This window comes from Neofelis nebulosa, chromosome 6 (assembly GCF_028018385.1).
Source record: "Neofelis nebulosa isolate mNeoNeb1 chromosome 6, mNeoNeb1.pri, whole genome shotgun sequence".
Taxonomy (NCBI): domain Eukaryota; kingdom Metazoa; phylum Chordata; class Mammalia; order Carnivora; family Felidae; genus Neofelis; species Neofelis nebulosa.
The window spans coordinates 99,587,447-99,611,759 of NC_080787.1; the positions used below are offsets into that span (position 1 = coordinate 99,587,447).

Sequence of the window (24,313 nt, forward strand, 5' to 3'; positions counted from 1 at the left end):
GTGGATGATATGTATATCACATTTTCTTTTTTCATTCATCTGGTGGATGCATACTTAGGTTGTTTCCTTGTCTTGGCTATTGTGAATAATGCTACAATGAAAACGGGGTGCAGCTATCTCTTGAAGACAGTGATTTTATTTTCTTCAATGGTACCCCAGAGTGGGATTGCTGTACACAATTCTACACCCAATTCCAATGTGGGGGGTTGGGGTGGTTCCCACATCAGCAAGCAATTCTCCAATACCAGCTGAATGTCCTATAATTCAACTCAGTTCTGACGCTATCTGCCTGAAGAAGGTGTCAGATTCCACAGGTTAAGGGCCGCATCCTACAAGACTGCTCCCACCCACCCCACTTCAGAGCCAGTCAGAAGCCAGAATGTTATTGTGCTTTTGGCCAACCAGCTATAGATTGGAGTTTTCAGTGACTTCCTCCTTGGGTTCAAATAATGTATTAGAGCAGCTCACAGAACTCAGAAAAACATTTATTTTTCAGAGATTTTGTTGTTTGTGTATAGGAACAACAGATTTTCATATGTTGACTTTGTATCCTGGAACTTTACTGAATTCATTTATTGGTTTTAGTAGTTTTTGATAGTCTTTAGGATTTTGTATATAAAGATATCATCTGCAAACCGACAGCTTTACTTCTTCCTTTCCAATTTGGACGACTTTTATTTCTTTTTCTTGCCTAATTGCTCCAGCTGGGACATCCAATGTTATGTTGGATAGGAGCGATGAAAGTAGACACCTTTGTCTTGTTCCTGATCTTGTCAGGGAAGCTCTCAACCTTTCACTGTTGAATGTGATGTTGGCTATGAGTTTGTTATATATGACCATTATTATCTTGAGATATGTTCTTTTTATACCCAATTTGTCGAGAGTTTTAATCATGAAAGGATATTAAATTTTACTAAATGCCTTTTCTGCATTGAGATGATCGTATGACTTTTATCTTTCATTCTATTAGCGTGTGGTATCTTGTATTTACGTTAATTTGTGTATGTTGAACGATCCTTGCATCCCAGGGATAAATCTCACTTGATCATGATATATGATCCTTTTAAGGTTGCTGTTGAATTCAGTTTTTTAATATTTTGTTGATAGTTTTTACATCAATATTCATCAGGGATATTGGCCTGTAATTTTCTTTTTTTGAGAGAGAGATTGGGCTCATGCGTGCACAAGCTGGGAAGGGGTGTTGGGGAGGGGCAGAGGAAGAAGGAGAGAGAGAGAATCGGAAGCAGTCTCCACACCCAGCTCGAAGCCTGATGCAGGGCTTGATCTCACAACCGTGAAATCATGACCAGAGCCAAAATCAAGAGTCAGATGTTTAACCGACTTAACCACCCAGGGTTAAAACCCTGTAATTTTCTTTCCTTGTAGTGTCCTTATCTGGCTTTGGTATTAGGGTAATGCTGGATTTGTAAAGTAAGTTTGAGACTGTTCCCTCCTCTTCTATTTTTTTGAAAGAGCTTGAGAAGGATTGGTGTTAATTCTTCTTTTAACGTTTGGTAGAATTCACCACTGAAACCATCTGGTCCTGGGCTTTTCTTTGTTGAGAGGTTTTTGATTACTATTTTAATCTTGTAGGAAATATAAGATAAACTAACAAAAGGACAGATGCACATACTGTGTATGAGAAATTTTCCTATATCCTCCCAGAATTATATAGCGTGAATCTGACCAAATCCCCTAGCCGTAATGCAAAAGGATGCTAAATTGCATGCAAAATACTTTGGGTCACTTAAGACCAAAATATGGCTTTTATTTTTAGTTGTTATTACTGTGAGACACTCTCCTCTGTGAACCTAAAAGTATCTGAATAATGAAACTATTTTTCTATTAAAGGTGGAAGCTATTTAGTACATTAAGCAGTTAAATAACTTTCGAGTCAGGCTGGCTAGGTTCAAATCCCACCCTCACAACTTCCTAGCTGTGTAACTTTCAGCAAATTGCTTAAGCTCTTTGAGACTTAGTTTCCTCATCTGTATAAAATGCAGCAATAACACCTATCTCACAGGTGTGTTGTAAGGATTAAATGAGAAAATAGATGTAAAGCACTTAGCACAGTGTTTGGAATATAGCAATCACCTAATAAAAAGTATTCATTACTATTAAATTACAATTATCTTAAGTGCTTAGTACTACTGGGTTGCTTTTTTATTTGTCTTCCCCTAATGCTCCATTCATTTAAAATAAGATTAAAATTGTTATATATATATATAAACAATTTTTATTATATATTATTTTTTATATAAAAATAACTTTATATATTTATATATTCTGTGACATATATTACTGTTTTTAAAAATCCTCCCTGAATCTTTCTATCCTTTCTAAAGTATATCTGTTCAAATTTCAAATTTCAGACTCCACCTAATAAATTCTTAGAAAAACTGAGTTTTCTGTGGATGATTTCTGTATGAAATGACAAACCATAACATTTTTTAAAAAATGATTTAAAAATATTTTTTCTTTGGGGCGCCTGGGTGGCTCAGTTGGTTGGGCGTCCGACTTCGGCTCAGGTCACCATCTCACGGTCCGTGGGTTCGAGCCCCGCGTCGGGCTCTGGGCTGATGGCTCAGAGCCTGGAGCCTGCTTCCGATTCTGTGTCTCCCTCTCTCTCTGTCCCTCCCCCGTTCATGCTCTGTCTCTCTCTGTCTCAAAAATAAATAAAAACATTTAAAAAAAATTAAAAAAAATCTGTTTAAAAATATTTTTTCTTTAACATTTATTTATTTTTGAGAAACAGAGACAAAGTGAAAGAGGGGGAGGGGCAGAGAGAGTGGAGGACACAGAATCCAAAGCAGGTTCCTGGCTATCAGCACAGAGCCTGATGTGGGGCTCGAACCCACAAACCGAGAGATCATGACCTGAGCCGAAGTCGGACACTTAACCGACTGAGCCACCCAGGTGCCCCTAAAAATAGATTTTAGCAGAAGGCTATGTGACTTTATCCTGTTTCGGTTATCAATCACTGCATACCAGCTATCCTGACCTAAACTAACAATCATTTTCTTTGTTCTGATGTTTGGAATTTGGACAGGGCGTGTGGGATCAGCTTGTGCCTGCTCTATGGGCTCTATGGGTCCCACTGAGGCTGGGACTTCTGAGGTGACTTCTTCAGTCACATGCCCGACAGCTCACTAAAACATCTGGGCGCTGGTGAGAACAGTTTTACTGGGGCCTATAGCCAGGAACTCAGTTCTTGCTGTTGATTATGCTCCAAGGTCCTACCCCACATCCCCTCCCCAGGTGGCCTCTCCCCCAGGACAGCTGCACCTCTTATGAGGCAGCTCAAAAGGGGAAAAGAATTGCATGCGTGCACGTGAGAAGCAGCATGCAGTATCCCGAGAAGGGCATTTGCTGGGGCCACCTTTGGAGACCAGTTCCCTCAGCCTCCAATGAATATGTTCATCCAGCCTCCTGCCAGTTAGTCTCCTAATCTCGGCTTTGGAACAAACCTCTCTCTAAATAGTCTGCAACCTTCCACAGTGACACGTACACACATTCTTAGGTGAACATGTTAGTTTTTCATTTAATCCAGATACTTACTCCACACAGTCTTTCTAAACTGGAAACATACAGATTCCAAATCATCTTGGAAATTATATCTGAGACATCTCTGAAAGGTGTGGATTATAGGAGCACCTGGATGGCTCAGTCAGATGGGGAGATGGCTCAGATGGGGAGAGGATAACAGGAAACGTCTTGGAGAACATTCTATTTGTCCTTGCCTACTGTTCTATTCCTTTAAAATAAGATTAAAAATATATACATATATATGTGTGTGTGTGTGTGTGTGTGTATGTATTTTTTTTCGTAATTAAAATTAAATAAATCAAAGAGATTTTCAGATTTAGGCCTATATATAAGATTGTGGGTGAATTTTTCCTGTCTTTAAATTTATCTAGGCTTGGGTAAACCTGAGCTTGTGTTATATTATAATTGTCTGATAATATATATTAGAGTTTTGGGAGTATTATTCCTCTTCAATGATGGTTATAAAAGTACAGAAAGAAGACATTCTGCCAAACAAGCTTGTAGGAATTTATAATCCAAACTAGGGGTCAGCAGATTTTGTCTGTAAAGGGCCAGATAGTAAATATTTTAGGAACCATCAACCATCCAGTCTCTGTTGCAGCTGTTTAGTTCTGCCCCTGTAGCACAAAAGCAGCCGTAGGGACTCTGTATTAGGGTCACTATGTGGTTATTCCAATAAAACTTTATTTACAAAAACAACTGGTGGGCCAGAGTTGGCCTGTAGGCCATAGCTTGCTAACCCTTGATCTAAAAGAAAACTATAGAATACTAAGTCAGAAGCTTTTATCTAGAATCACAGTGAAAGATAAAAGGTTTACTTTTCTCTCCCAGTTTCATTTTATGGGTTTACTGATCTGGTCTATAAAACGTGTGTAGATAATAAAAAGGAGCCACAGGAAGTATAAAAAGATACAGAACACTGAAGAATGAAGCAGTGAATGGCATCAGGATACCCTTTGGATATTTGCACCCTAGCCCCTGTTGAAGTGGAATAAGTGATTTTGAAATTATGCACAGTAGGAAACAAGATAAAATCATTCTCTTGTTAACTTCTGCACTCTCTCTGCCCTCATCCCAATCTAGCTACCACTCCTGCAAAATTACCTTTCAATGATTACTTTTTAATTCTCTGACGAACGTCAAAATAGATGTTGATTGCTTTAAACAGGGTGAAGTTCCCTGTTAGTATTTTTTTTCCCTGCAAATTTTTAAAACAAGTGATATCTTGGAAAATATCCAAGAAAAACTTTGTGCCCCTCATGAGATAATTGACAATAACATGAGGTGTTCCAAAATCTAGGTTGGGAATTATTGTCCTAAGGAATTGGGAAAAAGAAATTGAGACTGGCAGGTAAGATCTGTACATTAATATTTTATTCGATTATGTTAAAAGATCTGTTCCGTCATCTGGGTTTTACCTTCTGCTACTGCCATTCAAAATCCTTATTATTTAGACTTCCCCAAGGAGCCTATTGGGAGTTTTACAACTTTTGTTAATTTTTTTTCATTATAAGACAATATATAACAGTTGTGGAAAATACAGAAAAGAATGTACTCATAATTCAACTAGCCAGAAATGACCAATATTAAGATTTTAATGTATTTCCTTTCCATACGTTCTTGGATATTTAACATAGTTGATATACAATTTTTTATCCTACTTTTCAACTTGCCATTATATCACAAGCTTTACCCAATGATGTAGAGGATAAATGGCATTCTTATAATATGGATGTTCCATAACTTAGTAAATCCTTACCTGAATTAGTTGTTTGCACATTTTGTTGTCACAAATAGCACTGGCATACACATCTTTGTAAATAACTCATTGAAGACTTATTTGATTATTTCCTTATAAACATTTCCTAGAAGTAGAATCACAGGTTATAGATATATTTACATTTTTAAGTCTCTTGATAAGTACTAATAAATAGCTTACTGAAAGACTAAAGCAGTTGATATATCCCCCAGTAGTATGTAAAAGCATTGAGCATTATTAATTTAAAATTGTACCTTTTGGGGGCACCTGGGTGGCTCAGTCAGTTAAGCATCCAACTTCAGCTCAGGTGATGATCTCATGGCTTGTGGGTTCGAGCCCCGCATCAAGCTCAGTGCTGACAGCTCAGAGCCTGTAGCCTGCTTCAGATTCTGTGTCTCCCTCTCTCTCTGCCTCTCCCCAAATCATTCTGCCTCTCTCTCTCTCTCTCTCTCTCTCTCTCTCTCAAAACCAGATAAACATTTAAAAAAATTAAAATTGTGCCTTTTGTTACTTTAATTTGCATATTTTGGTTACTAGTGAGGTTGGGAAAATATATTCATTAACCTTTTCTTCCTTTAAATTTTTTTTTTTTTAACGTTTATTTATTTTTGGGACAGAGAGAGACAGAGCATGAACGGGGGAGGGGCAGAGAGAGAGGAAGACACAGAATCGGAAGCAGGCTCCAGGCTCTGAGCCATCAGCCCAGAGCCTGACGCGGGGCTCGAACTCACGGACCGCGAGATCATGACCTGAGCCGAAGTCGGACGCTTAACCGACTGAGCCACCCAGGCGCCCCAACCTTTTCTTCCTTTAAAAATTATTTATTTTCCTTTCCCATTTTACTGGGTTTGCTAATATTTTTCTTATATGATTGTATGGTTTCTTTATCCAGTATGACCCTTATGCAATTGTTGGATGTTTTTGTTGAAAATATTTTCTTGGCTTGTTATTGCCTTTCATTTAAAAAAAAAAGTATGAAAAATTAAAATTTTTACTTAGTAACACTATTACCAATATTTTTCTTTTTTATTTCTTCCATTGCTTTTAATCTTAAGAAGTTGTTTCTTAACCTATGTTATCTTCTAACATGCCATATTAGGCCTTCTAACTTCTTGGTGACTTGATGTTTTTACATTTAATTCTTTCAGCTACCTGGAATTAACTTTGATATAGAGTGTAACTTTGCCAGGATCTAGGCCAATGCATGGTATAGACACATACGGTCCTCTCTAACTCAGGGATTCCTCCTTAAGTCTCCTGTTGTTCTTGCCTTTACTTCAGGGTTTCTTCCTCCATGAAGCAGCATTTTTCATCTTAGGACTTTTGGTGTCATCTTAGGACTTTGGAGTGTTCTGTGTGGCAAAGTGCATGCATTCTTTTCATTTCTCTTTCTTTCCTCCACAAGGCTTAATAAATCACTCTATTCAGACCAGCCCAGTCCCATATGTCTTTACAGGAGGCTGGCACCTATTATGTTTCATTTAAAAGCTACTCAAAGGAGGGGTGCCTGGGTGGCTCAGTCGGTTAAGCCTCTGATTTCTGCTCAGGTCATGATCTCACGGCTCTTGAGTTCAAGCCCTACAGCAGGCTCTGTGCTGACAGCTTGGAGCCCAGAGCCTGCTTCAGGTTCTGTCACCTACTCTCTCTGCTCCTCCTCCCCCCGCAAAATAAATAAACTTTAAAAAGAAATTTTAGGGGCGCCTGGGTGGCTCAGTTGGTTAAGCATCCGACTTCGGCTCAGGTCATGATCTCACGGTCCGTGAGTTTGAGCCCTGTGTCGGGCTCTGTGCTGACAGTGCAGAGCCTGGAGCCTGCTTCAGATTCTGTGTCTCCCTCTCTCTCTGACCCTTCCCCATCCATGCTCTGTCTCTCTCTGTCTCAAAAATGAATAAACATTAAAAAAAAATTTTTTTAAAGAAATTTTAAAAAATGAAATAAATAAAACTTACTCAAAAACTTAGTTCCCTAGAAATTTCTTCTCTGAGTTTTTATTGATGTCAGATATACCTGTTATTTCTTCTCTTTGCATTAAACACCCTCTCCCAAAAGCCTTGCTAAAAAACGCACATTCACCTCAGCAGAGTAGCGTACCGTATTAGTGTCCTGTGGCTGCCGTACCAAATTACCACCAAGTTGGTGGCTTGAAACAACACAAATGTATTCTCTTGCCGTTCTGGAGGCTTGAAGTCCATCCTTCCTCTGATGGCTCCAGGGAAGGTCTTTCCTTGCCTCTTCTGTGCTTCTAATTGCTGCCAGCAACCCTTGTGTTTGTTGGTTGGCAGCTACATCTCTCCAGGCCCTGCCTCTGCTGTTGCATAGCCCTCTTCCCTCTGTATCTGTGTGTGTCTGAGTCCTTGTGTCCAGATTTCTCTCTTTTAATAAGGACACCAGTCATTGGATTAGGGCCTACCTCAATCCAGTATGACTTCACCTGAATTGAACTAATTACATCTGCAAAGACTCTATTTCAAATACGGTCACATTCTGAGGTTCTAGGGGCACAGGAATTTTCAGAGAACATTATTCATCCCAGTACAGATAGTAAGCGAATAGTTCTTTCCTGCTATTTAGCTTTATTAGATCACTTTTTCTGTTTAACAGTTGATATGGAACCACTAGAAAATCCTGGGATCTGTAGTGAGGAGGCAAAGGGAGAAACCAGCAGAGAGAGCCAAGGGAGGGGTGGCAAATGTCCAATCCTACCCCTTTGCCTATGGCTGGTCCTGTAACCAGGTAAATAGTAAATCCACACGTGTTTTGCTTTCACAGTAACTTGCTTGTGGTTGAAGTGGCGAATCCAAGTGTTTAGTTAGGTTGATCAATATCTTCTTTTTCTATTAGTAACACATAAGCTACTGGATGGTTAAATGAAAGGACAAAATGAGTAATCCATTAGAATGATTCAGGTAATGGTTTGATATCAAATCTTTTTGATTTTCAAAAAAACGTATTATATAAATTAATAGTAATTGCAATTATATGATTTTCTCATTTTTGAAGTCCAGTGAATGAGTTGTAACTGCTAAATTTTAGAGGGAGAGAATATACTTCATTTTGATTATTTCCGAAATATGGAGAAACCCTAAGATTCTATTATCTTAACGAGAAGAGAGGATGACAGATTGGGGAATTAATTTTGCTAATAACATCATTTTGATTCTCTTTAGTAAAATGCAATTGCAGAAGCTGGGAAAATGCCAATAGCCTTTTTCTTCCATTATTAATATGGCAAATAAAAATTTTAATGAAATTTATATATCTACTGTTTAATTTTATGAATTGCTCATTTTTGAGAAACGTGTGATATGCCCCACTATTATCTGGCTTATAAAACACAAGTTTAATTCCTTTTGGAAATATTGGCAATATTTAAAAATTTTTATTAAAAGCAGTATGAAGATATATTTAAGTGAAGAAAATGAATATAGTTGTTCTTTTTTTTCTGTTGGCTTGTGCCTGATATCCACGAGTACTGTGAAGGTTGCTACCTTCATCTTGAGGGCAGAAATAAAGATCTCCTGTGTACACACAGAGCTCATTCACTCCCAAGTCCTCATTCTACCTGATGAGATGACACTCCCTAATTTAAAATTCTATTAAACAGGGGCGCCTGGGTGGCTCAGTCAGTTGGGCAACCGACTTCAGCTCAGGTCATGATCTCTCAGTCTGTGAGTTCGAGCCCCGCATCGGGCTCCATGCTGACAGCTCAGAGCCTGGAGCCTGTTTCCGATTCTGTGTCTCCCTCTCTCTCTGACCCTCCCCCGTTCATGCTCTGTCTCTCTCTGTCTCAAAAATAAACGTAAAAAAAATTTTTTTTAAATTCTATTAAACAAAATAAATAGTTTCTTGGAGTAGACTGTGTTGTGGTTTAGTGACTCAGCTCTCTGTCAGTGCTAGAAGCCTGGATTCTGAATCAGACAGTGCCACATGAAAAAACTTGTTTTATATCATCCCTGATCAAAAAAAAAATCATTTATTTTTATACCCACTGAGTACAGATTATAGGGATAGAAGACAATATGGTTTTTCACTCCTAAAAAGCCCAAAACTGAATTGAGGAAAAGATATATGTTCACCTAATATGAACACTTAACAAATAATGCTAGGTTGAACCTTATTTGACTGGTTTTGACCTATAAAAATGTTACTTCCGGGGCGCCTGGGTGGCGCAGTCGGTTAAGCGTCCGACTTCAGCCAGGTCACGATCTCGCGGTCCGTGAGTTCGAGCCCCGCGTCAGGCTCTGGGCCGATGGCTTGGAGCCTGGAGCCTGTTTCCGATTCTGTGTCTCCCTCTCTCTCTGCCCCTCCCCTGTTCATGCTCTGTCTCTCTCTGTCCCAAAAATAAATAAAAAATGTTGAAAAAAAAAAATTTTAACAAAAATGTTACTTCCTAACATTCAGCCTGAAAGTTCACAACCAGTTACTGTCACTCACCTGATTTTTGCATGTCCTTTAGTCCTTTATGTATTGAGAGCAGTTGTGCACAAAGGCCTGTCCGGCACCTCGGCACTCAGCCTAGGGAAGTGTGGGGCCAGTGTTCGTTTCCCTTCGAGAACTCTGCATATTTTACATATGCTGTGCCGCCTCTTCTGCCTTCTCTTGTTTCTTTTCAGCTACATTACTTCCACATGTGGGAATTCTCTTTCCTCCTAAGCATATTATCCTCACCTTATTTGTAATACTTTCCTCTCTTCCTCTTTCTTTCCACTCTTAGCCAAAGAAAATCTCTCCCTTCTCCTTCACTTCCTTTCCTTCCTTTTTTTCTTTCTATTCTTTGTGTCACTTTCCATTCTGTTGTGAATCATGATCATGTAGTTGGTGGATGTAAGGCCCAAGAACAAAAGCTAGTGATACATTTGTAGAGAAGAGAAAACCTTAAGTGTTGCTGTGAAACACCAGTAATCTAGATCTGGTAACAATAAAAGGCCTATAAAGTCACTTTATAATCTCTGAAAAATGATCTGACCATTATCTCTTCTTAATTGAATATGCTTTTTCTCAGTAATCCCTATTCCAAAAAGAAAATAATCTGTCATTGAGAAAAAGAAATACTATTTCTAAGGCTGTTTTATTACTTTCTTGGTTTTGTTTTTGTTTTTTTGGGTTTGTTTTGTTTTATTTTTTTTGCTATAGTGTACTATTTTAGCCACATGAAATCAGGTTTTCATGTAGCTTATCCGGAAATCTTACCATCATTTATAATATTGTACTTACTGGATAAAAGGCAGTTACCTTGAAAAAATTTTTTGGAACACAGCTCTTTGGTTAGTTGGGATTTCCTTTAGTATAAAGTGGATACCTAAGGGGGAAAGAAACACAAGATTCATTACAATCAGTGGTGTTGTGGAATAAATGAATTTTGAAATTAGACTTAATAGAATTTGATAGCCAGAGATTGCAAGGAAGTCAGGGGAAAGAATTAATAGGAAAACCAAGCAAAGAATAAATCATGAAGCAAGTTGTGCCTAAGGGAAGAGCAGACAAATCTCTCTGACCACAACTGAGGGAAGAAAGGGCTTGGAGTGGCAGTGGAGTACCCTTCGTGGGGAATTTGGAGTTTGTTGCTAGCATCTCTGTAAGGATTACTTTATCAAACTAGATGGAGAGTAGTGATGACCTCTTTTTGCCTCATACACCTTAGAGGATTTCAGTTCATGGGAGCCAAGAGTAGAAATATAAGTCTATTCTCAGATTCGGCTTGTCATTGTCTTCAGTCAGCAAATCTATATTCCTGATGTGTCTGTAATATGTTTTGCATTATTACTTCTTGTTAGAAATGATTTTTGGGGGGAGACGCAGAGAGAGAATATTGAGCAGGCCTCATGCCCAGTGTGGAGCCTGATGTAAGGCTCGAACTTACGAGTGTGAAATCAAGACCTGAGCCACCCAGATGCCCCAGCTTAACCTGCTGAGCCACCCAGATGCCCCAGAAATGATTTTTTAAGTTTACGTATTTATTTTGAGAGAGAGAGAGAGAGAGTAGGGGAGGTGCAGAGAGAGAAGGAGAGGAGAGAGAGTCCTAAGCAGGCTCTGCACCACCAGCACAGAGCCCAACATGGGGCTCCAACTCACGAACTATGAGATCATGACCTGAGCCAAAGTCAAAAGACAGATGCCTAACCAACTGAGCCACACAGGCACCCCAGAAATGATTTTTAGTTAGAGTTTTCTTTTGTAACATTAGCACGAGTTAAAGACACTGATTGAACTCATCATTAAATAAATGATGACAATTCTAGTCACTACCAAAGGACGGATTTAGGAGGCCCTTGAGCAACTTTGGTCTCTTATAGAGTTTACATGACTGGTGCAGATGGATGGGGGAAGCCAAAGATGTAATTCAGACAATTATGTACTAATTACCACTCATTTTGCATTAATCATTGAATAACTGCCAGGTATTTGGAAATTGAATAAATCAAACATGATGAAATTGACAGTTGAAATTGGAAACTAATGTAAAAACTAACATCCATAAGAATTATCTTGAAAAAGTGAAAGAAAAATAAAGAAAAAAAGAAAGAAAGAAAGGAAGGAAGGAAGAAACTCATTCTCATATTTTAAAATAATCTCTTTAGGGGCGTCTGGGTGGCTCAGTCGGTTGAGTGTCTGACTTCGGCTCAGGCCATGATCTCGCAGTCCGTGAGTTCGAGCCCTGCGTTAGGCTCTGTGCTGACAGCTCAGAGCCTGGAACCTGCTTTGGATTCTGTGTCTCCCTCTGTTTCTGCCCCTCCCCACTCATGCTTTGTCTCTCTCTCTCTCTGTCAAAAATAAACATTAAAAATTTTTTTTAATAAAATAAAATAATCTCTTTAGTTTCATATTATCATCAAAGGGCTTTTACTAGAAGCACCATATTGTGTGTGAGAATGTTTAATATGTCTCATAAGTAATATTCAAAGACTAAATCCTCACTTCTAGGTTTATAAGATGTATAGAACAGTGTATAGTAAGAATCTATTGAGTAGAGCCTTTAAATCTTGGAATTATGGCTGTGAGAATTTTGAGAGTACTTGATTTGTAGGAAAAGGAGATTATTTGTGAGTTCAGGAAATACAGTAAATGGTAAAAACTTTTGATACAAGGAAAAATTACACAATTATTTTGAAACTTTTTGCTTCTAAAGTTGCTATAAAGTAATAATGCTTGTAGCAATGTAAGCATTATCAAAGCTCAAGCTTGGTAAAGATAATTTTCTCTGAGTGCCTGGAAGGACTAACGAAATCAGACAAGTTTGGTGCCAGGTTCTTTAGGGACCCTAGAGTTTCCTAGACTCTTACTAATCATAGTTGGCACCAGAGTCATTTTTGGACTATTGAGCTAGGTGGGGCGAAGGTAAATAAAGGAAGCAGATGATACATATAAAGGTGCTATAAAGTCAACTTCAAAGTGTGTGACATCACCATAGACTTCTGGAAAATAACAACAGATGGACCAGCCTAGCTGCAACTATTGTGGTTAGGAAGAGGTGCTTTTGAACCAAAGCTTTATACAGACATTATTTGAAATAGTCACGACAGCACAGGCTCTGCAAGCAGCTGCTGTAGTTATGAGTCAAACCATCTTTGCAGAAGGGGCTTCATATTGACTCACCCAGTAAACCCTAGCTGAACATCTGTGATGTGACAGATGTGGTTATATGCCATGGCAGAAACAGAGAGAACCAGACACTTGAACTCCATGAGGAACTTACTCTCTGAGATAAAAGAACTTACTCTGTGAGAGAAGCATCGATGATTATAATGAAACTACAAGATAGCAAAGCTGCCTGTAATGTAGGGTGTGTAAGGGAGCTATGTTTGGAAAGATGGACTGCATCCAGAAGATGGAAGAGCTTGAATATGGGGCTATTGTGAACATAGTGCTGACCCATCTAATAGTTTTGAAATAAGAGAATACATCGGAAAGATCAATCTATAGTATTAGAGCAGGTTAGGGGATACAGGAGAGAAGGTAGCAGAAGATAACTAGAAAACTTTCTAAATTGAAGAGATAATGAAGTTGGGGACTAGGATAATGAATGGTCAATTGAATGGACAAGGGTAGATGGCTGTCATTCTGGTGACGTGGAAGCAACATGTTTCATATATTTATACCCCACCACTTCCTCCTCCAAGGGATTTGTGGTAGTTTCTATCCAATTAGCGATGTAAGTAGGTGAAGATGAGAAAACTAAAGGAATAATAATGTGATAAGACCTGAGAGATCATTACTTTACAGAAGTGTACATTCATGAAGTTCTATATCATTACTAAAATTGACTCATGATCAGGTGCACAGTCTACATTGTCTGAAAGGCAGCAAGCAAGGAAAAGAAAAGGTATTTTGGCATTTATTTATTTATTTATTTATTTATTTATTTTTTTAATTTTTTTAACGTTTATTTATTTTTGAGACAGAGAGAGACAGAGCATGAACAGGGGAGGGGCAGAGAGAGAGGGAGACACAGAATCTGAAACAGGCTCCAGGCTCTGAGCTGTCAGCACAGAGCCTGACGCGGGGCTCGAACTCCCGGACCCTGAGATCATGACCTGAGCCAAAGTCGGACGCTTAACTGACCGAGCCACCCAGGCGCCCCTATTTATTTATTTTTTTTAACGTTTATTTATTTTTGAGACAGAGAGAGACAGAGCATGAACAGGAGAGGAGCAGAGAGAGAGGGAGACACAGAATCTGAAACAGGCTCCAGGCTCTGAGCTGTCAGCACAGAGCCTGATGCGGGGCTCGAACTCACGGACCGTGAGATCATGACCTGAGCCGAAGTCGGACGCTTAACCGACGAGCCACCCAGGTGCCCCGGTATTTTGGCATTTAAGAATGAGAGAAATTTCTCCTTTCAGGCCCCATAGAGAAACTATTAAGTAGGATGTTGGCTGACACCCTTCTCAGCTTCCCTGCAGTGCATCCAACAGAGGCTCTTACGTGCTTGTGTCTTTAGTGTCTCTCAAAGCAAGTCAGGTGTGGTGACAAAGGGCCCCTTGACCAGTAATCAGAGATGGGGTGATGGGAGAGGAGAGCCCAGGGATGACTCCCCAGTGTTGCCTCTGATGATTTAGGGTTGGTTTTCTACACTTGTAACATATAATCATATTCTGCCAGGCTTCCTGCTCCTTGCCTTCCCCGTGGTAATATAATCACCACTAGCTTTGTTTTGTGTTGCAAAGGATAGCAATTTTAAAAACTCTCTCTTGCATTATTCATTTGTTATTTATAAGCTTAGGAAGGTCATTAGACAGTCTTTCTTTGGGGATTATATATGCCCTCAAAAGAAAAGCTACATTTGCTCTTCTCTGCCATTAGATTATAGGAACTCAGGTAGCCTTAGGAGGAAAATACCAGCAATCAAGAAAACTTCTTTCATATTTTAACAACTAAACTTGTCCAACTTGAGTGTTATAAAGAGAAGTTGAAAAAAAATACCATGATCTTCAGCTCCTCTAAATGAGAGCATGTGCAATCATGCATGAAACATGAGTCTCCTAATGAACCTGAGCCCTTCCTTGAGACACAGACCTCAGTTCCTCAGTTCTCCTGGGGTTTGGGACAGTTGTTCCCCCAGGTTTTTTTGGTCCCCTGTACTCTTGGCTCTTGCCCAGAATGAGATATGTCCTTCCTCTGGGAACATCAACAATAAAGCTAAACCTTGCTGAGCCCAGCCTGGTTCTGGGTGGCTTCATAGTTTATTAATCATGGAGAGTGATTGCAAATGACCAAAATGTACATATTATTAGTTCTGAGATAGCTTGATTAAATTTCACATACCCTGTAGTATCCAAAGTCTAGATTTCACAAAATGAAATTATTATGGCAAAGGTCCCCAGCCTTTGTTGGAGAGATGATCTACATTCCAGTCGTCAGATAGGAGGGGAACTTGGACATTCTGCCCCACACAGCATATTGGTAGATGGCCCCAAGCTTTCAAGCTGCCATTTAAAACATTGAGGGGCCCAGGGGGGTAAAGGCTGATTGGACTAAAATGTTACTTTTTATTAAAGAGAGAGAGAGAGAGAGAGAGAGAGAGAGAGAGAGAGAGAGAGAGAGAGAAGACTGCTCTTGTGCAACCAGTAGATGGCAGAGTTTCTGCATTAAAAGCTATTAACCATTTGCTGAGCTCAATACCTACATTAATGTTGGAGTATTCTTTGTATTGCTAACACTCTGAGGATGTTTTGGATTTTTAAAACTTGAATGAACATAGAAAATTGTATTTATTTCTCCATCCAGCTGGGGATTTTGTGATCATGAAACTCATCTGCAGAGAATTTGAGATTAGTCTCTGAACTGGGAGTCAAGTGGGTTATGTACTCCCATTTTTGCCATTCTTGTTTCTATGTCATTACACAGTTGAGACTGATAAATATGCTAGCTCCAGCGTAACATCCATATGATACCCAGTGAGGTATTATGCAGGAAATGTTAACTGGCATTCATATGCATGATTAAAATAACTGGTACTTACTGAGCACCTAGTATGTGCCAGTACTAAGCTAATGAGCAGTAGCTAATTTTTATGAGCATTAGCTGATTTAATTCTCATGACAGTCTGGTTATTATGCCCATTTTGCAGATGAGGAAGCAGAGGCTTAGAGAAGTCAAGTAACTAGCCAAGGTCACATAACCAATCGCTAGCCTGGTATGACTTGAAATCTGAGTGTATGCCATAGCTATATTTCATCTCCTCTTCAGCTGAGAAAAATAGAAGTCTGCATACAGCATTGCTTCCGAAAGAAAAACCCATTCTGTAAATTTAAAACACTCCGTTTCCAAGGTAAATATATACGTTTGTCTGTTTGTTTTGAAGATAGGACAGATTTACATAGCCTTATGCTGACACTGTCATTTGCCTCTTTGTGAGCCTTGGCATAGAACTCAGACTTCCGGTTCCATGCACATGGGTAATCAGCAGGCCCACAGTTCTGTCAGCCTCATGGTTTCTCAGAGCCATTGTCTCTTCAAATCTGCAATGCGGGACTGCACCGGGTAATCTTTAGGGCCTTTTCAAGTCTAGAATGATCTGGTGGTATGTGTCCATAATCTGAGTTGCTCAGGAAATGGTAGCTCTCTACCATTTAGCAATTGCAGCAAAAAAAAAAAAAAAACAAAAACAAAACAACAACAACAACAAAAAAAAAACCCAAAAGCTACACATACCATTAGCTTGTTCATGAATTAAAAGTTTTCTCTCTTTGTTCATGGCCAGAAAACTTATGTAGCCATACAACCACAGCCTTGATTCAGAAGAATGATTCTAATATCTGGTGTTTTAAACTCTCATGAGGAAATAATTCAGTGCAGCTGGAAATCCCTTCAGTAACTTTGAAATCATGGCTCCAAGGCCTACCAGAACACAGTAAGAATTCTTTGAGGAGACAACAGATGGCAGTACAGCATCAACTTATACCCTGTAGTTAAACCTAAACCTTTAGTTTTGTGTCACATTTTATTATTTTTCATGTACATTATCTTTGAAGCAAGAATTATTAGATAAAGAAACTCATTTAACTTGCTTTTTATTGGGATACATGTATTAAAATGCTTGAGCAACAACTTGATGGAGTAGACGAAATTAGGAAAACATGAAGCAGAGTTCTAGGAAGCAAATGAGACTTACACTTCATGGGCCACTCCCAAGGCTTCAGGAGAGGCCCTAATGTTCTAAATTTTGAAAAAGTAAGATGCCTTGTTACCTTTCTCTTAAAGAGGGTCTCTCAAATTATATAAGCTTCAAGCCTCACAAAGCTTGGATTTGTCTGGAAATAGCCATGTGGTTTTTAACGTAGGAAAGGGTAGACAGTCTTGCCATTATTAATTTTATACCAACTTAATCTCCAGGGAAAAGGGCACTCTGGTTTTTAAAACCAAGCCAAATAAAAAGGAAACAGAGAGAGTAACTGGATGAGCTGGCACATATTCCACCTATTTATGAGTCTCAGTAAAATGAAAGACTTAACACTGAAACTCTTTAATTTCTGGCAACATATCTTAGCTAAAATAAGGAAAGTACAGATTATAATTAGCAAAGTAATAAATTATTTTCTGCTAAACCTCCAGACTTGTATGACAGTGTTTAGGGGATTTTATTTTATTTTGTCTTATTTTTTTTTTTTTTAACCCAAGAGATGTTGTCCTTAATAAGAGACCAGTAGTGACTATTCACAAAGAAAATTGTACTTCATTTACAAATCTTAAATTTCTCACCAAAGAGCCAAGCTTAGCCTTTCCTATGACTAGCCATAGCCTACTCAGGAGTTAAACTAAAATTTACCCTTTAGGAAAGAAAAAAAATAACCTTTCTGATTGACCTTTTGTGTTGCAAACACTTACTAAGGTTGGCTTTTAGGTTAGGGAGATTTATCTGCATCTAGCTCCATATGCAACTATTATTTAGAATTAATAGTGCCCCTTTAATGAGCATCTTGTCTACCAGGTCTTAATATCCTTGAGGGCAGAATGTCACTTTGTTCATCTTATGCACTTTGACACGTGACACAAAGCAAAAGATGTACAAATGCTTGCTGAAAGAATGAATGCTAGATGCTGTTAAGAAGTTACCATAGGAGGGCACCTGGGTGGCTCAGTCAGTTAAGCATCAGACTTCAGCTCAGGTCGTGATCTCACAGTTTGTGGGTTCGAGCCCCGCATCAGGCTCTGTGCTGACCACTCAGAGCCTAGAGCCTGCTTCGGATTCTGTGTCTCCCTTGCTCCCTGCCCCTCCCCCACTTGTGTGTGCCACACATGCTCTCTCTCTCAAAGCATAAATAAAAACATTAAAAAAAATAAAAATGAAAAAAGGTCTTAGGAACATTCTGGCATGATTCTAAGTCTACTATTTCTGTGTACTATATCGTGAAGATTGGTTTCAGCAGACACACTTGTACAATAAATTTCCTATGAGTACAAGGTCTGTGTCTGACACTCTTGAGAGGAACTAGAAATGCTTGTGGGGTAGCCTGAGCATCTGGGGTTAGGTGAGAAGCTGTCCTGAAGTTGAGCTCTGCTTGTGAAGCCCTCCCAGCCCACACATCCTGTGGCCTTCTTTATCTCCCAACCGAGTCCTGGAGCCAAGTTTGAAATAATGGCACCTGTGATCAGGTGCACAGCCATACTGCCTGTATCTGGGTCAGGAGGAAAGAGAAGTCAGCCAATACATCCTCATCCTCCTCCCCTCAAAGGAAGGTTGGGGGTTATTGGCTGTGCTACAAACACTCAGCATTTCCTGTTTCAGAAATACAGGTGAAGCAACCACCTTCCCTGGACTATCTGTAATAGCCTCCCCTTCTTCCACCGATTGAGAAACTAGACCTACCTTCAATTTCTCCTGTGAATTATTAAAGCCTTGGATTTCCCTTCATTAGCATTCTTCATGCAAAGCCCTTATCCTGCTCCAGGATCTTTATCTAGTCTTAATAATACGGTTAAGAAATATATCAACCCTTGTATCACTTAGGATGCTCAATTGCAGATAATAGAGAGCACCTAACTCAAAATGGCTTAAACGATAGAAATTTTATTATGTACCATAACAAGAACTCTAGAGCCAGGACAGGTCTAAGATTGGTTAATTCAATTGCTCAGCAATATATTTGAAGACTCAAGCTCTTATATTTTTGTCCCGCTTTCTCCTCCATCTATTCTCCATAGGCTAATGCCACTCATGGTCCTAAAGTGGCTGTCACATTCATCATGTGCAGGCATGACACTGGTCTGCAGGGAAGAAGAGCTATTTTTTTCTGTAAACCTTCTTTTCAGAGAAAGACCTTTGACTGATTCTTTCAGCCGACTCCCTTACATCTCATTGGCCAGACTTGAACCAGATAAGTCAGGCAAAGTGCAATCTGTTTAGAGGGTCAGAGAGACATAAATCAATGGGGTAATATCAGCAACAGAGATATGTGTGGGTATATACCTAAAACAGTTACTGGTGAGGGGAATGGGACACCAGGATCAGACCAATCATATTTGACTACTGAGCCAGAAGCGGCTTTCTTTGAGGCACATGGAGGATGGATATCTGAACAAAATCAGGGTTATTAGCAAAGAAAAAGTACATGTGTGTGTGTTGGTGGGAGGTTGTCTGGGTGTTTGGATAAAGGAAATGGTTTGGGTAGGCAACCACCAGAGTTTTCCAGAACACTCTGCCTTCATTTGTTTCCATTTCTTTTAAGTCTAATAAAATCCTGGGAATGATTCCCTTTCCTTGGCATTGTCTAGATCCCTCTCCTAACGGATTCAGTTCCTACCTTCTTTCCAATGTTCAGGAAATTTAAAAATTTCTTGCTTTCTTTTCTTAAAAGCATTGATAGTAGAGCACCAAGAAATCATAAAGTGAAATTGGGTTGCTTTTATGCCTAAACCTGTCTATAACTACTATTTACCTACCATCTAGCTCTAAGTTGTTTCTGCATAGGGTTTACAAGAGTTCTGTTGGCCACATGGTGAAGTCATCAAGGTTTATTGCTGAATGTGTATGAGGGTACCAATTATCTACAATCTTGTGTAGGTTTTGAAGAATAATTCCTTATTTTGGCTAATTGGAAATGTAGAGAGAGAGATGTGCCTTTGGGTTTCTTGAGTTTCCAGAGTTCTTGATAGGTTATTGACATAACTATGTATTCATTCTTTCCAGAGCTTTGGAGGTAGTGGACGGAGGCCATGTGGCTCCAGAGTGCCAGAGAGTTGCATTGCACCGTGGAGAATCCCATTTCTTTCAAATCATGAATGAGGTGCCTGGTCCTTTACCTATGGAACCTGGAATGTTTAAAAAGGTAATGCTTCATTTCCAATATTTGGCTCCCACCAACAAACACTTCCATGAGTTAAAACATGGTAAAATAGGGGTGCCTGGGTGGCTCAGTTGGTTAAGCATTCAACTCTTGATTTTGGTTCAGATCATGAACTCACAGTTCATGAGACAGCCCTGCACCGGGCTTTGTGCTGAGAGCGTGGAGCCTACTTGGGATTCTCTCTCTCTCTTTTTCTCTCTGCCCCTCCCCTGTTCTCTGTCTCTCAGAATAAATAAACATTTAAAAAAATGGTAAAATAGCCCCTGTCTGATTGAAAACCACATACTTAAAAGGAATATGAATTATAGAAAGGGCATTACATATCAAAGCACCATGATAATAAATAATGAGTCTCAAGGGATGAGCATGAATCTTTGCTCTGTGCTAGCTTCAGATGTCCTTCCTCATTGCCATAGGTGCCTTTCACCTGCTTTTTTTCTTTTTACACAGATTGATTTAACTCAAAGGTATACAAAGAAGTAGAACATCAATATTTGGAATTCCCATAAAAAGCATTTATTCTACTTCCTACTGCAACAATATTAGCGTTGTTATCATTAAATCAGCAATCACTTCTTAATATCTAAATGTTTGCACAGAAAGTTCTGACTCAATTGTATTGCCTTAGAAAAAGAGCTTTCCCCAAAGTGGGAGACAGAGAAGCATATGCATGTTAAACACATTCATTCACTCATAAAATGATATTACTCACGCACCTGTCTGCAGTAGGAAAGTTCAATAATGTCTTTACTCATAGTGTGAGAGCTGGTTTAGCTGCCATGCTTTGAAGGTTGGAAAGTACACTTCTTGTTACAACCTACTACTATGAGATCAGTGAGGGTTGCCATATTGTGTCATGAAAGAAACCCTCCCCCCACCAAAAAGAAATTTGCTTTAGTAATGCTATGTCCTAAAAATTAATAATTAGTGCAAGATGAAAAGTCCTAGAGATTGGGTGTACAACAATATGAATATACATAACGCTACTGAACTGTGTACTTAAAATGATTAAGACAGTAAATGTTATCTTATGTGTATTTTACCACAGTTTGGAATAAAAAATTTAGGGGTGCCTGGGTGGCTCTGTTGGTTGAGTGTCCAACTCTTGGCTTCAGCTCAGGTCAGGATCTCACTGTTTGTGGGTTCAAGCCCTGTGTCGGCCTCCATGCTGACGATGTGGGCCTGCTTGGGATTCTCTCTCTCTCTCTGTCTCTCTTTCTCTGCTCCTCCCTTGTGTGCTCTCTATCTCCCTCCCAAAATAAATAAATAAACTTAAAAAATGTATTTAGAATGCAATTTTTTAATTAGTAATGGAAAGCACTAAAAAAAAAGGGGGGGGGGACATAAGATTATTAGTTCTGAGGCGCCTGGGTGGCTCAGTCAGTTGAGCATCCAACTTCGGCTCAGGTCATGATCTCACAGTTCGTGAGTTTGAGCCCTGCGTCGGGCTCTGTGCTGACAGCTCAGAGCCTGGAGCCTGCTTCAGATTCTGTGTCTTCTCTTTCTCTGCCCCTTCCCTGCTCATGCTCTGTCTCTCTCTGTCTCTCAAAAATGAATAAACATTAAAAAAATAATAAAAAAAAAGATTGTTCTTATTTTGTATTTTATTAGAACATGATAAAAATAGGTAGGGAAATTCAGTAGGGAAGGTTTCTAACTCAAAACAGCGTAATATCAATCAGAGTACCAGAAATATAAAATTAATTTTGATAAAATGTTAAAATAAAAAATCAAATTTAAATTAAAAAATTAAAAAACCTAGTTCACATAATTTATACTTATATTCAAATTGGTTTTACATTTAGTTTTTCTTTATGAAAAATAGTGTATAACTGTAAACAAAACCTGATAAATCTAGTCACTAGGTCCTAGCTAGAGGACTAGAGCTAGCTAGAGTTTCAAGTTGTTTCCTACATTTGTCCTTTAATAACTTAAAATAAAAGTGGGGCGCCTGGGTGGCTCAGTCGGTTGAGCGTCTGACTTCGGCTCAGGTCGTGATCTCACATTTTGTGAGTTCGAGCCCCACGTCGGGCTCTGTGCTGACAGCTTGGAACCTGGAGCCTGCTTTGGATTCTGTGTCTCCTCCTCTCTCTGTGCCTCCCCTGCTCATGCTCTGTCTCTCTGTCTCTCAATAATAAATAAATGTTAAAACAAATTTTTTTTAATAACTTAGAATAAAAGTAACTCTGTAGGTTTACTCAAGTCCAGGAAACAATTGGTGGCAGCATTCAGAGCTGGGGCACAAAACAAATCCTCCAAGAGGAATGGCCAAGAAGGGTATGTGGGGAGTGCCCTTCTCCCTTGGTTTGCAGCCCAACAGCAGTCCTGTCTGCTTCCCAGCACTGATATGCCATCTGGACATGGTTTCTCAAGCCTCGCTTGCTCTCCCAGGCTGCAGTCAAGGAGCTCTGGGTACTGGGCAGCCCTCACAGAGAGGCCCCAAGGCCAACCCAAGGGAGTTCAGTACTGCGACAGCAGGCAGGGGGTAGGAGACCCATCGGCAGGGAGGCTTGCAGCCAGAAACAGGTAAACTGGGAACCCAGTGTAGGAGGGAGCCAGAACAGATAGAAGAAGGGCAAGAAGCTGGAGAAGGAAGCAAGCGGCAGCAGACTGTCATTCTGGCTGCACTGTCTCCTAGCATCACCTGGGATGGAGTCAGCCAGGCACCACCTGTACTCTCTGCTTGTACCACACCTTCCCCCTCAGAGATGGCCAAATACCCATAGTAGGAAGGACTGCCTCTGAGGTCTGCTTCTGGGTCTTTCTATTGTCTCTGTCTCTCTGCCCCTTTCCTTTCTTCTCCCCATCCACCATCCCTCTTTTCTTATTCTTTGCTCTTTCTGAGCTCTGGCTATCTTGATCTTTCTCATCTGCGTATTCTACCAGCCCTGGAGAAAGAGAAAAGCAGTGGAGCAGACTTTATTTTTCCTGCTAATGTGTTCTCAACTTTGTCTCTTGAGATCCTGGCTGAGAGGAGTAAGTGGACCATTCTCAAAAGGGTAAGACATCTCCCCACAGTGGCCTGGCCAGTATCATTGGGAAACAGAAGTTAACTCAACTTGGATTCTGGGTGGTTTATACCTACTGTGAGTGCCTGTGTGCTAGGGCACTTCCCATGCTTTCCAAAGTACCCTTCTCTTAGTCTGCTCTGCAGTGAGCCTTGTCACTTCCTTCGAGGATCAGCAGATTTACTAGGCTGGTGCATCAGGACCACCCTCGGCATCTTTCCCAAGCAGAAAGCCATAAATTCTTCTTAAGATTCCTGGGTTGATCCAACCCTCTTGGTTATATCTATTTATTCAGATGAGTGTTTACATTTTTATTTGCATTAAAGTTAAGCAATTTTCCTTTCCCCACTCAACCAGAATTTATTCATTCTCTATATTTGTTCTGTACATTTTGTTATTGTATTTATTTATTTAAAATGCTATTAAAATTCCTAAGACATTCCTTAAAGCTGACAATGCTATATTGAATCCTTCAATTAAAATAAGAAGATATTTACTGCACCTGCTTATGTAAACAGAAATACGGATTTATAATTACAAGGATGGTATTGCCTCTCAAATGCATATATACATTAAGTAGGGGGAAAAGCGCAACAAAAATCAAGATAGAATGTTACTAGAATTTAAATCTGAGATGAGAAAAATCACCAGGGATTTTATATTTATTTGTACAAAACTATCTTTCCTTTAAATGGCTGCATAAAATCTTTAGTCCATTTCAAAGCAGAAGATATGTCTATGTAAAATGTTTATATTTCTAGCAGACCATTTTTTCATATTAGAGAAAAGCATAAGGAAGTGGCATCACTACATGAAAACATATATTATATATATATATATATATATATATATATATATATATATATATGACAATCGTGTTGAATAATTCATTCTTTGCATGTAAGGAGATTAACAGTATAGATTATTGTGTTCCGTTATATTAATGTACTTATATTGATTATGTTATATTGTCTGCTTACTTCATTTTGTAAGTCAAAATGTCTTAATTCCACTACATGGAGGTATTTCTAGGACATGAAGGAACACCCTTTATTAATGAAAACATTTCTTTAAAAAAGAATAGAACAAGAAGACTGAGCAATGCATTGTTTAATTAAAATCAGCCTCATCAGGGGCACCTGGGTGGCTCAGTCGGTTGAGCATCCGAATCTTGATTTCAGCTCAGGTCATGATCTCACGGCTCATAGGATCAAGGC

General features: G+C 39.4%; 1 protein-coding gene across 2 annotated transcripts in view; it reads left to right on the plus strand.

Moving 5' to 3' along the window:
* CRYBG1 (crystallin beta-gamma domain containing 1) overlaps positions 1–24,313 on the plus strand; it is a 191,700-nt gene that overhangs the window by 50,923 nt on the left and 116,464 nt on the right. For both annotated transcript variants that reach the window (XM_058734850.1, XM_058734847.1), the window contains exon 2: positions 19,932–20,070. In XM_058734850.1, the coding sequence (XP_058590833.1) occupies positions 19,932–20,070 (139 nt within the window). The remainder of the gene's footprint in view (positions 1–19,931; positions 20,071–24,313) is intronic.